Source organism: Hemicordylus capensis, chromosome 11, assembly GCF_027244095.1.
Source record: "Hemicordylus capensis ecotype Gifberg chromosome 11, rHemCap1.1.pri, whole genome shotgun sequence".
In the NCBI taxonomy this organism is placed as follows: Eukaryota; Metazoa; Chordata; class Lepidosauria; order Squamata; family Cordylidae; genus Hemicordylus; species Hemicordylus capensis.
In genome coordinates this window covers 18,360,340-18,373,332 of record NC_069667.1, presented here as the reverse complement: position 1 = coordinate 18,373,332, position 12,993 = coordinate 18,360,340, and the positions used below count along the sequence as shown (strand labels likewise).

Genomic DNA, 12,993 nt, shown 5'->3' with positions numbered 1-12,993 from the left:
GAGTTATTTCCACGTAACTAAGACTGGGCTGTAATCCTAGTACGCTTATTTTGGAGAAAGTCCTATTAATTGGACTTGCTGCTGAATCGAGTTGTTAGTGACTGCTTCATGGCAGAAGTGTTTGAACCTGGGGCTTCTTGGTTCACAGTTCAGACTCTTAGCTATTATGCTGCTATTACAATAATAGTTCGTGTTGAGGGGGTCTTCCAGATGAGCATCTTGTGAGGATCTAAATGCAGAAGAAAATATTGCTTGATACTCTCACACAGTGGTTGGGATTGAATTCTGGCACGAATATGCATTGCACCTTACAGAGCAACATAAGCCAAAAAAGAGATGTTTCTGTATGAGTGTCTCTGCCCCTCTTGGAGTACATACAGTCTTTTCCCACCCCCCACAAAAAAACAAACACTGCAGTGAGGCAGAAAGGCCTTCACAAAAGGCAGCTTATAAGCAGTGATGATCAGAGGGAGAATTATTTGGAGGCCACAGATGTATTCAGAGATTCTTGTTTTCTGATTGTCCATTGATACTACTTTATGCTCTTGTGCTGTTTTGGAGAAAATGCCAGTGCAATACCAAATGATTATAATGAGAAAAATCATAAGAATATAATTGGTGGAACATACAGAAATATAATGTTTGTTTTTTCTTTCAGTGATAATTCACAGGTGTTTCAGCCTTACGTCTTGCAAGCCCGTAGAAACAGCACAACAGTTGTGAATCGGCACAGCATGGTAAGTACTCTCCAGAGTGGAAAGTGATACAGATTGTTGAGATGCAAAGTGCTTTTGTACCCCTGCAAATAAGAGTACAGGATTTGAGAAGAGGGAGGTCCTCTGAATGTTTGGGGGGCAGTTGAGGTAGATTCTCCAATGAAGCCTGATAGACCCAGCCACTAAGGATCCATCTGAGTTCTATCAAAGTGGCTGAAGCTAGCAATGGAAGCTGAGCAGGGGCTTTGGTTACTTTGTATCTCATTGTTGTATCACACCAGATGTAGCTTCCACCAGAGCTCCCAAACATGTGCCAGTAGCTTGTCACTTTGTAGATTGGCAGTGTGAGGGCAATATCACTGGCTCTTGACTCAACTACCAAGGAGTTAATGGAGTAATTTCCAGAGTGTGCACTGAAACACATTAGTGTGTTGTAAGAGAATCACTGGTATACCGTGAAAAACAAATAAAAGCACCTCTGAACCAAAACTGCATAAAGAAGCTGTTCGCTGCATCTCTGCATGATTTACTGTTCTGGCCTTGTCAGTTAGCCTCTGCAGGGAACGAATAATTCTATCATTTTTCTGCATTGGGAGTAACTGGATCAGTCTATTGATGCAGCAGAATTACCTACCTTTGGAGAGAACAGTGACTCGTGCAGTGCCAGAACAAGTTCTTCTGACTGCAGATGATAGTGTTTCAATTTTATAAGCCTTTCATTAAAAACCAACCCTTTCAGTCACAAAAAGTGAAGTGCCTTCAGTTTTCATTCTGGAAAAAAAACCTGCTGAGGCTAGGAGTAGTTTGGAAACACTGAGTTGGTGAGAGAAGACAAATAGAAAGCTTATGGTTTCTGAATGAAGCTTGTCAAGATCAAAATAGTGGCCATATGCAGAGTAAAAAAAACTAAAGGGGCATCAGCATATCATGAATTGTTCAAAACTACCTGAAGTTTGATCCCAGCCCAAGTGTGTATTGCTATTTTCTAATTCACTGTTCTTTGTAGTCACCTTGGATAATGCATTGTGAAGTGTGAAAGGAAAACACAGCAGCTTTTACAGCCTGCTATATCAAAATGCACACCTGTTGTTTATTTGATTCCTCCGTAGAGTGAGCCAAGCATAGTGGAGCAAGGGCTGTGCATTGGGGCACTAGAAGATTAAAGTTGTTTTGAGAGAGAAATGAATGGAGCTTTGTTCTCTAGGATATCTAATATACAGCCTTGCAATTATTTTGTATTCCAAAGAAGCTTGCAATTTCTAGTTTTGCAAACAGGCATAGTAGTTCCATTGATGATGAGAGTGTTAAATCAGTGTGTGTTTTTCAAAGGATATGAATTAATTTCACTATCATCAGTTAACACAGAGAAAGTAATTTCCCTAATTGTAAGATCCTCTCACTTGCATAGCAAAGTCTTTTGCTTCCTGCAAAATAGAGGGGTGGTTGTGCCTTAGCGAGTCAAGACTCCCAAATGAGCAACAGCATTGCTTAGAAAAAGAAAGCTCTACACCTGAGATTTCAAATACATAATTAACTGTTCAGCTCTGTTTATCCAGAGTTGTTTGTACTGCATTGCAGTGACAGTGTTCTCACATAGTAGATGAAATATGCAAAGTAACATACAGAACTTGGCTAGGTTTAGTCCCCCAGCACCTCTCCCAAGTATGGCTGGGAAAGCCCCCTACCTTGAACCCTGGAGCGGCTGCAGATCAGTGTGTAGACATTTCTGAACTAGGTAGACCGATGGCTTAATTTGGTATAAGGCAGCTTCATTTGTCATACTTTGTGACACATTTAGATGATGGAATTTGGTTTCTTCTACATGATGAAAGGCTGCTCTTTTTTCCAAGGAGAATGTTATTTTAAAAACCAATTGTCAGGGCTGCCTGTCTTGGAACAGAGGTTGAGTGGTAGTATATTTATCCCTCTTTGAATGAATGAATAAATGAGACTCTGTAGGTACAGTAGTCCACAGTTCCTGGAGAAGTGAAAGATGTGTAAGTAGTAGGTTTTTCTTATCAACAAGCTGAGGTTACTCCTTGATGCAGAGGTTCCCAACAAGGGCTAATAGTACCCTTAGTGATACTTGAAGGGCTCCCGGGGTTACTGCTAACTGAGCAAAGAGACACCTTTTAAAGTGGTGATTCTCTTATATTTAGCAGGAGGAGAGCAATTGTTCCTATCCAACCCCAGCACAGTGTTCCTATCCTCCAGTGGTTGTTGCTGATATCTGCCTTTATGCTTCTTTTTAGATTGTGAGCCCTTTGGGAACAGGGACCATCTTATTTATGTATTTTTCGATGTAAACTGCTTTTGAGAACTTTCGTTGAAGAGCAGTATATAAATATCTGTTGTAGCAGTAATCGTCACTGGAGCCAGAGCCCTCCTGCCTCTCACACTGCAGCAATACTATTTATTCCCCATATGAGGATCTCCAGTTTGAATCCAACCACCACGGGAGAGGAGGGTGGAGCATGAAGACCCTCCCTTTTTACTCCTGATTGGCTGGCTGTGTGTTCAAGTGCAGCTGTACCCCTCCCTCAGCCTGATCGGCAGGCTTCAAAAAATTAGCACAGAGTACTCCCTTTGAAATGAATGGGATAAGTAAACTTGTCCCATTAATTTCATTGCGTACTCATGAATAACAGACTGTTTCCCGGAAGGTGTGATCTCTTTTATACCTATTACTGCCTCACGGATTCAAGCCCCGGGATTACAACAATTGTGGCTAAACTTTTCTATATTGCCATTAGGTTCAGGTCCCTATTAAGTGCTTAATTGCGAGAGCTGTCTATTGTTTTTAAGTAATTTATTATGAGTGATTGTATTCTGTTATATTGTGTTTTAGCATTGTTTTATTGATCGTTGTATTGAGTATATTTGTTACTCCTATTTCTGCTGGCCAATGGCTGTAATAAAATTGATGATGATGAATAACAGACTGGATGTATGCCAGTGACTGAAGTAGCATGTCTTATAACTGTAATATTTAAATTTTTGTGTGCAGGCGCACACACATTAAAAACCTCTGCGGGTTACCTGAACTCAAGGTTTGTAACAGAAGGGTCCATGTATGTGAGTGTGTTTAAAGGTCGGGAACCCCTGCCTCAGGATACTGAGATTGCAAGTACTGCCAGCAGTGAAAGGATTTTTTGTATTAATGTGGTTCATGTTTTGTACATTACAGGCTTGAGCAATAGGTTCTCAGCTAACGGTCAGCTTTAAACAAAACTTTGGTAAGGTGACTATAACTTTAGAAATTTATACTTTTTTCCAGCTGATATCATCCTCTCCAATTCGTATCCCCAGCAGTCGACTCCATCAAATCAGAAGGGTGAGTCGCATTCCATTTCTTAAGGTGCCATCATGTATTTTACTTACAAGCGATGATCTTTTCTGAGAAAGTGACACATGCTATGTTTAATTGATTACTCTTTTAACATATGCTTGGTATAATTGAAGTCTCATTGCCACTCTGAAACAAATTTCAAATCCTACCTACCCAATAGTTCTAGTTCCTGGAAGCACAAATCTTACTGTTACGCAGGTTAACTGGTGCCAAATTTGAGCTTTCCGTTTGCAGGACTGCGGAAGGAGGGCACCACAGAGTGCATTGCTAATTAGAATATTTGTTCTTATTTGTATTCTAGAAACAGCGTAATGGGGTCAGCAGTATTGAGTAGTGTCAAAAGTGCAAATGAGGGGGCTGTGAGTTTGAATGCTTCCCCCCCCCCACCGCCCGCCCACCCCATGTACATCTTTTGGCCACAGAAAACTAGGAATGGGCTAGGCTAGAACTCTCCTTCTTGATACATCTATTTTCTGTGTACAAATAGACAGTTCTTTATATGAGAGTGTTGAAACATACAGCCCCCCTACTATGCCTATGATAGTATAGTCCAGCTGCTCCTCTGCTGATCACACAGCTCAGCTCTAACTCAAAAGGCATTGCTGATACAGCTCGCATGAAATTCTGCTGGGCAGAAAGTTGTGGAAATCTAAGACCTGAATTCTTATACTTCTCCAGGAGGAAGGAGTGGATTTGATGAACAGAGAGGCAGCACACGAAAGGTGGGTGTAATTGCAGTGCCATAAACAGTCAGCCGGTCTTGTTCTCTTGTAGCCACTGATGAGCCTTTTTGTGTTTTAGGGAAGTGCAAACAGCAATGCAGATAAGCCAGTCATGGGAAGAAAGCTTGAGCCTGGTAATCTCTTTACAGATGTTTAATATTTTAATTCCACTCCTTCGCCTAACCAATGAGCTTTTAAGGAAAAAGAGTGGAAATGGCTCAGGTGGAGTGTCTTATGGGCTCCACTGATTGGCCATGCTATTTTTCATCAGAATGTTGTGGCTCAGCTGCTAGAGCAGCTCTTTGCTGTGGGGCTTTAAACCTAGCGCTTTGTATCCTCAGAGCGATAACGACTTGGACAAGTCTGAAAAGTCATCGTCTCCAAAGAGGATAGACTTCATTCCTGTTTCTCCAGCACCTTCTCCTACAAGGGGCATAGGAAAGGTATGCCAAAGGGCTCCATCGCTTTGGGAGGCTATAAGAATATTGAATGTTCCTCTTCCAAACTAATGGTTATCATTATTTAATTTGAATTTGAATATCTTTCTTAATTTGCAAGTTCTGTCCCTTTTTTCTTGCATACCAGAGTGGGAAATAACATGAGGATCAGAGCAGTCTCTGATACTTTAACACAGGGAGTGTGTCCATTTTAAAACAGGGAGATGGTGTGGTGTGCAGAAACTGTAGCTAAGAGACTGTGCCAGGTATTGATGTTATGTGCAGCCCTGTCCTGCGCATGTTTGTTTGGAACTATTTTGTTCAGTGGAGCTTATTCCCAATAAGTGGCAATAGGATTGTTGCCAAAATGTTCTTTTCCCAATATGGGTTTTGTAGTAAATGTTTTAAAAAACAACAACCAGGCGCAGAGTGAGACGGAGACCACGAAGGCTGGTTCTGTAGTCCACATAATTTGGTGTAAGGGGGATGACAGTCTTAGAAAGAGCTAAAACAACACAGTGCTGCTCCGTTTTAGAAAAGGACATGGAGGGAGAGATTGAGAGGGAAAGCTAGCTAGATGTGTGTGGTGGCTAAAGCCAGTGGCCCCTCTTTTCCATGCAGTCCTGCAGTTCTCCATATTCTGAGGCTATTCACACGATGGGGCAAAATCCGCTAGCCCGATTTTGCCCCATTGTGTAACCACCGGGCTCAGCTGCGCGCCCGGTGGCTCCTAGGCAGGTAACCCGCCTAAGTACCCCTCCCCTAAAACCAGGTTTTAAAGATCGTGAGTAGCTGCAGCGTGGCTCCTGGCTCCGGGGGTCTCCCCAGTATGCCCTGCCCGCTCGTGCTGGGCATACTGGAGCTTCCAGGGGCCGCGTGACCCCCAAGCTCCCCAGCCCCCACTGGCTCCCCGTCACAGAGCCGGCAATTGTGTGGGTGGCTGCCCAGGGATCCCTCCCTGCTCGTGTGCAGGGAGAGTGGGCTTAGCCCGCTCTCCCTGCTCACCCTTCTAAACCAGGTCTCACTGATCGTGAGACCCGGCTCTCTGTCTATTATGTGGACCCATGAATAATGTCTGAACATCTTAAGCTGCCTTATCCTGCATCAGGCCATTGGTCCATCTAATCCAGTCTTTTGAACTCTGACTGGTAACCGCTCTAGTGGTCTCAGCAGAAGTCTTTCATGCCACTGAGTTTCAAGTGTCTTTAGTGGATTTTAAAAAATCCTTGAAAGGAAAGGTAACTTGCTACCCCCTAGGTTTGCAAACTATACCTGGAGTTAATGCCTGCAGTCAGGCAAGTAGCTGAATAAGGTATCCAGGGACAAGGTTTCAATGCCCTAAAAGCATTGTTCTGAGTGAGATGTTAGAGGTGGTTAACCATGTATATGAACATATACATCCTGCCTTATACTGAGACAGACCATTGTTCCGTTGCGCTTAGTGTTGTCTCTACCCTGACTGGCAGCAGCTTTCCAGGGTTTCAGGTAGGGGTCTTGCCCAGCTCTCCCTGAGATGCTAGTGATAGCATCTGGACCCTTCTGCATGTGAAGCATGTGCACTAACACTGAAAAATAGCTCCTCCCCTATAAAAGTGGGGAAATGCCAAGAAATACCTATTGATTTCTTTTCATAGAACTGGATCTTGAAAGAATTTATGAAATTTCTAGTTTCTGTGAGTTGGAACATCAAGTTTCAAAATGCCTTTTCAATCTTGTGCTTGTGTTTTCCCTAGCAATGTTTTTCACCATCCTTGCAAATGTTTGTGAGTAGCAATGGATTGCCTCCGAGTCCCATTCCCAGCCCCACAAGGAGATTTTCAAAGTAAGTTAATGTGCCTGAAAAACAAAGTGTCCCTAAATAATGAGCAGTTGGGCTGCTGTGATGTTCACCAATATCTGGCCTGTGCAGGTGGATGGAGCTGATGCCAGCAAATTGTCCAGCACAAGTCCCACTAGAATTAATTTTAATTGCATGTTCACTTCAGTAAAGCTTGTGCTGGCAGATTGTGTCCACAATCCCACACACACAAACATCGTTCTGTTGGCTTGAAGAGGGTTTTCTAAGGGCTTTCAGGCACACCTTCTAAGACTTGTAATGCAGGGGTTCCCACCCTGCAGTACTCCAAATGTGGCCAAACTACAGCTCGCCTCACCCCAGCCATAATACATTGTCGCTGGGGGTGATGGGAGTTGTAGTTCAGCAACGTCTGGAGTACCACAGATTGAGAACCCCTGTTGTAATCTAAAAGTAAAAGGTGGGAATATAATGCCCAGGAATGAATGTGGCATCAAACTCCCTTTTAGTGGCTTAATAAGCCAATACTTCAGAGAGGGCTGCAGAACTCTTTGTGAGATTTCTCAAGAATTGTGAGTTCGGTATATTCCATGGGGCTTCAGATAGGTGTGTCTGCTTTGGGGGATTTGAAAGTGCCAAAATTCTGCATTTTCTACTTAATGTCCCACTCACTAGAAAGGATAGCCTGAAGTGTCTGGAAGTCTGTTGATTTCAAGGTTGATGAGTCCTTCTGAAAGGTGATTGCTTAGGAAGTGAGGGCCTGGCATGGGGTCTGTCCTAAAGCTGTCAGTTTGTCTGCTGGCACTTCTCCCTATTCTTGAACCAAGTGGGGAAAGCAGGTAACTTATATGCAACTTTTATAAACTCTTTTTGTATCAGAATAGCTCACAAAGCTGATAAGCAATTATACCAGTGCTGCTAATTTGGCAGGTGCCGCAGTGGTCTTTGGCAGCTACTAAGCACAGTTGGCAGATAAAGCTAGGAGAACAGGAATGCATGGTGAGAACTGACAACCTGGCTATGGTTTTAAAATAATAATAATGCACAGGTGAAAATTAAGTTTGATGTCCCTAAAAGGTACATGAGGAGGTGGGAGCTCAGGGAGGCAGAAAGCTGGAAAATCTGGCTTGCTTTGTTCGCAGTGAACTCTTAATTAATAGGGCAGATGCTGTTAAGGGTCTGTTAGATGTCTGATTTGCAAGGACTGCAACACCTAATTTTAGTAGAGAACAGAAATTTCCTTTCAGTGTTTTAGGTGGTTTGAAAAGGCAAGTGGGAATAATTATAAAGATTAAGGCAGCAATAATAGGAATACAAAAATCAATCCAGAATTTTCACTTGAGGCACAAATGACCAGGCTCAAACTATCATTCTTTGGACACATTATGCAAAGACCCACTTCCCTGGAAAAGTCCATAATGCTGGGAAAAGTCAAAGGAAAGAGAAGAAGAAGAAGGCGACCAGCAGCAAGATGGATGGCCTCAACTACAGCAGCAATGAATGCTCCACTGAGAGACCTTAAAATTCAAGTTAAAGACAGATCATCCTGGAGAGAATCTATCTATGTGATTGCTAAGAGTCAGCACCGACTTGATGGCACTTAATCAATCAATTTGGGTTGCCAAAATTTGGAAGAAGACTTGCATGCTTTGACGTTGGCGTTGTTTTTTTAAGGCCACTTAGACCAAATGTAAAGTGGGTAGTGTCTTTGTTTTCATTTTATAGCTTGTTCGTAGTGCAAGGCATGAAATGTGTCTTGGACCAGACTCTGCACTGGGCAAATTGATACATATGTTATCATATTTCCCTTTGTAGCAAGATGGAACACTGTGATATGCTAATGTATGTTCTGTGTCCACAGTTCCTTTTGGGGCTTAACTGTATAGGATTCTAATCTTAAAAACACATTAAAGTGGTTCAGACTAGTGCTTCCTCCTAACCTTGGAAACCTTTCATGTCTTAGAAATGTCATAATCCAAGTTTTGTATTTTAGCAGGAGGAGTCAGAGTCCAATCAACTGCATCAGGCCCAGTGTTCTTGGTCCCATTAAAAGGAAAGGTATGTGCTGCTAGAATGTTTAGAAACAGAGCTGATGTGAAGTAGTGCATTTCTTTGCTATGAAGTAGGAGAATTGTGACATCCAATAGGCCAGGTCCAGTTGAAGTCAACTTTTTTTTGATCCTTTGGGAAAGGTCTCTGCTACTCCCACTTCCTGCCCTATCGCTCTTCTCTAAGAACCTCTTGCCACCATGGTGACTGCATCGTACCAATGGCAGGAGACTCACTTGCATTCCCCCCACTTGGGGTAACCCCAGTTCACAGATCACAAAAGAGATTTATGTGGAATTCTTGGGCATAGGCTGGTACGTCTGCTGCAGAGAGTGATTTTTCTCCCTTGCACATCTGCATGATGGAAGCTGTCATTCTTCTTTCTTCCAAGGAGAATGAATATTCCTTCAATGCTATATTAACAAAAGAAGTTTTCAGGGCCACCAGTCTTGGAGTAGAGGCTGAGTGGTAGTATATTTCTTCTACATTAAAAAGCATAGATTGCAAGGTGCGCCGTAGTCCCTAGCTGATTCCAGCAATGCTGTAAGATCGAGGAGTGGAAGGTGGGTGTCTCTTTCAAACATTATTTTGTTGGTAAAATTAGAAAAAATAAGAGAAATATATAAAATCCAAAAGCAGAGAGCTGGTGTGGTATAGTGGCTAGTGTTAGACTAGGACTGGAGAGATCAGAATTCAGATCCCTGTTCACCCATGAAACTCACTGAGTGACTGTGGGCCAGTCACTGCTCCCGTAACCTAGCCTACCTCACAAGGTGATTGTGAGGAGGAATATGTACACGGCTCTGAGCTCATTGGAGGCAGAGTGGGATGTAAAGGTAAAAATAAATAATGCATATTGACTTTGTATCATAGACTTGTACTGATAACTTCAAGACTACGATAATATTTTGTTTGTCTCCTGCAACAAAACATGTTTCCGTGAAGTGAGCTTCAGTGCTACTGAATTTAGATGATTTCCTTCTCAGATCTCACCAGATTGGCTTGATTTTTGTAGGTGAAATGGAAACTGAAAGCCAGCCAAAGAGACTCTTCCAGGGAACCACCAACATGCTTTCTCCTGATGTGACACATCTGACAGACCTCAGTTCATGGTAAAAGTAACCCTTGATAAGGCTACTGAAAATCATCAGGCTACACAATGCTCATTTCTCACCTTGCTTGTTTGCTTTGTAATTAGCCAGAATCGATCTTACGCAAAACGTTCTAACACAAAGTGCACCTTCTGTGCAGTGTTCCCTCTAAGCCATGCACATGTGTGCACACGCACAAAAGTTTTTAAATGTCCGCTCAATTAATTTTAGATCCCACTCAGACTGAATCAGTAAGGTGCCATTCTGAATATATGTGTACACACACTGCCTTGATGCTGCCGCCCAGGACAAAACTCATTCTGTGCACAGATGGGGAAAAAAACTGGAGAGAACACCACTCCTGTGTCCTACTTTTTGTGCTTCATGGCTCTCCTGCCTCTGGTTCTGACATCATGAGAGCCAAAATACGTGCTCAAAATACAGTGTGCACTTCTTACATGCGTTGTGGAACTTTGGCTTACTCTTCGGCAGTCTAAGATCAGAACAAAATCATTGCCATAGTTGTCTAGCATTTCATCAGGCACCTTGGTGATGGATTTATTGTTCTTGATGTGAATCTCTTTAAATTGTATATAAACATCAAAAATAATAGAGGCAACTCTGAAATTCAATCAATCACCTTTATTTTGGCCTTAGACCAGCCGTCTGATTTAAACCAGTCTACTGACTTCTCCGGCTTCTGTTGTTGCATTAACTTTATATAAACTCTGAAGGCACATGGTTTCCCTTCTTTATCCCCAGCTTGTCTTCAGATATACTGGATGGGAGCACAAGCAGTGTCAGCTCTTCTTCGGATTCGCTGGCCAAAGGCAGCACTACTGCAGAATCTCCCGTCACGTGCTCCAACTCGTGTTCTTCATTCATCTTGATGGATGACCTTTCACCCAAGTGACTTACCCAGTTGTCTGTCGATGTCTGCCCATGCTATTCTCTTAGCTGTACATAGGTACAGAGGAGCCCATGAGATGAAATCCTGGAGGACACAAGGATTTAAATACTGAGTGGAAATGTTAACGTCACCTTATTCCTCGGCTACTTGGTTTTGATTCTCCTTCATGGACACATCAGGCCACGTTGATGTCTGGCTTCGCTGATTTTTTTGTAATAATTTTACCAATATCTGCTCAGATAATACTAACTTTGCTTTCAAGAAGCTGCATACACTTTTTTTAAAAATTCCCAAACCAAGCACCTAAGTTGTATTAGTGTTAAAACTCTAGAGGAAAAACCTGTCTGCTGTTGCTATCATGATCACTTATTCTGGAGGTAAGAATGGTGGCTGCAAAGTTATAAAATCTTGGTTGTTTGCGATGCTTTTTAAAAGTAATAAACTAGATTACTCTAGACACTTGTTTAGGAAAATAAAGTACTTCTGCTGGACAATTAGGCATATTCTGGACTATATTTTAGGGGACCCACACCCCTAAAAATAATTATATGGGGAATTATAACCCCCTATTTCTCTGTTGCAGGAAAGAGGTTTTGAGCTGTGCTTCTGGTCAATTGCTGTGACGATGCTAGAAGCCAAAAACACTTGTGGACTTTTTGTTTTGTTTGTTTTTTCCTGTTGAATGCTACTGTAGCTCCTTGATGTTGGCAACCAGAGTGGGGGTGGGACAGCTTTCTGTGATGCAGACTTAACTCACCTGCAGCATTCTCCAATGAAGACCATTTCAGGTTTGTGTCGATTACAGCCAGTAGTCACAGAAGTCTGGCTGAGGAGATGCAGGCTGGGTAATAGCCACAATTGCTTAGGCTACCACAGATAATTTATTGGGCCATTGGTGTCTCCTGTGGCGCTGAGATGTGTTTGTGCCTTAGGGGACATGGTTACAAAATGGAAGAATGTAAACCCGAGCGTTTGGGTGGGGAAAAGGATTTATCTTGTTTTCTTTCCCTTTTTTTTGTAGAGAGTGTGCTTGTATGAGGTGCCATTGCCACTATTGCTGTTTCTTAGTTGCTCCTTGAAGTGCTTGATCTGTGGTGGGAGGGGGATTCTGCGAGCAGTCCCGCTGTTCTGTGACTGTTCCACATTGTGGCATATCCTCAGAACAACCCACTGGTCCTGCCTTGAAACAGGGCAGGCCAATAAGCTAACATGAATTTTCATGGGAAGGCTTTACAGTCTGGATGCTAGCTGTGGATAGAGTTTGACTGAAGGAGCTTGTGTGTGAACTTTGAGAAGGAAACCTGCTGTAGTCTCCTGACTCAGTTTGGGGTTCAGCAAATGATTTCTTACTTCTCCAAAGATCTAACCGGCTTTTAAAAAGAGCGAGAGAGAGCGAGAGAGCGATCCATTTGTAATCTACTGTGTTATGCTATTTATTATTTATAACTCTGTAAAAAAAAATAGTCTGGTGGTGAATTATAGTATTTTTTTATGATTGAAAACCTTTTTTATGTTCTGTGAGTGCTGGTTGATCTGTATTTAATAGGCAACGTTGTCTGCCAGAAGTGTACGCTTCCAGTTCTGAATGTTTGTAAGTAATTCACATGCTCTTGTTGTCAAAGTACAACTTCTGATTTATAATAGCACTGAATTTGAAGTGAGATTGTGCTAACCTATAAAGCACAAGATCTCTGGCAATACTTGTCAGGCTAAGAAGACGGGAGGGGGAAGAACTCTAATGTGTTCCATTCTAAAAGAGGACACTGCGTTTTCCATATATACCATTTTGCTTTTAAAAGTGTTTATTTGAAATTGTAATAAGTACCATACTTGGCCCAGTTGTGCCACTGTTACCTGTATTACTATCCTCACCTGTGGAGTTAGTCTCCCCACTTCCAATAAATGTGCATATTGTAAAATACCA

General features: G+C 42.4%; 1 protein-coding gene and 1 non-coding gene across 5 annotated transcripts in view; both read left to right on the top strand.

Moving 5' to 3' along the window:
* The window catches only part of PABIR2 (PABIR family member 2), a 23,527-nt gene extending 10,534 nt beyond the window's left edge, over positions 1-12,993 (top strand). For all 4 annotated transcript variants that reach the window (XM_053273860.1, XM_053273858.1, XM_053273859.1 and 1 more), the window contains 9 exons: positions 659-737; positions 3,994-4,050; positions 4,744-4,787; positions 4,867-4,921; positions 5,129-5,230; positions 6,958-7,046; positions 9,013-9,077; positions 10,084-10,180; positions 10,922-12,993. In XM_053273860.1, the coding sequence (XP_053129835.1) occupies positions 735-737; positions 3,994-4,050; positions 4,744-4,787; positions 4,867-4,921; positions 5,129-5,230; positions 6,958-7,046; positions 9,013-9,077; positions 10,084-10,180; positions 10,922-11,072 (663 nt within the window). In that variant the 5' untranslated portion in view covers positions 659-734 and the 3' untranslated portion in view covers positions 11,073-12,993. The remainder of the gene's footprint in view (positions 1-658; positions 738-3,993; positions 4,051-4,743; positions 4,788-4,866; positions 4,922-5,128; positions 5,231-6,957; positions 7,047-9,012; positions 9,078-10,083; positions 10,181-10,921) is intronic.
* LOC128335764 (small nucleolar RNA U109) lies at positions 9,423-9,558 on the top strand. Its single transcript, XR_008311719.1, has one exon. It is a non-coding gene; the product is annotated as a small nucleolar RNA U109 (small nucleolar RNA).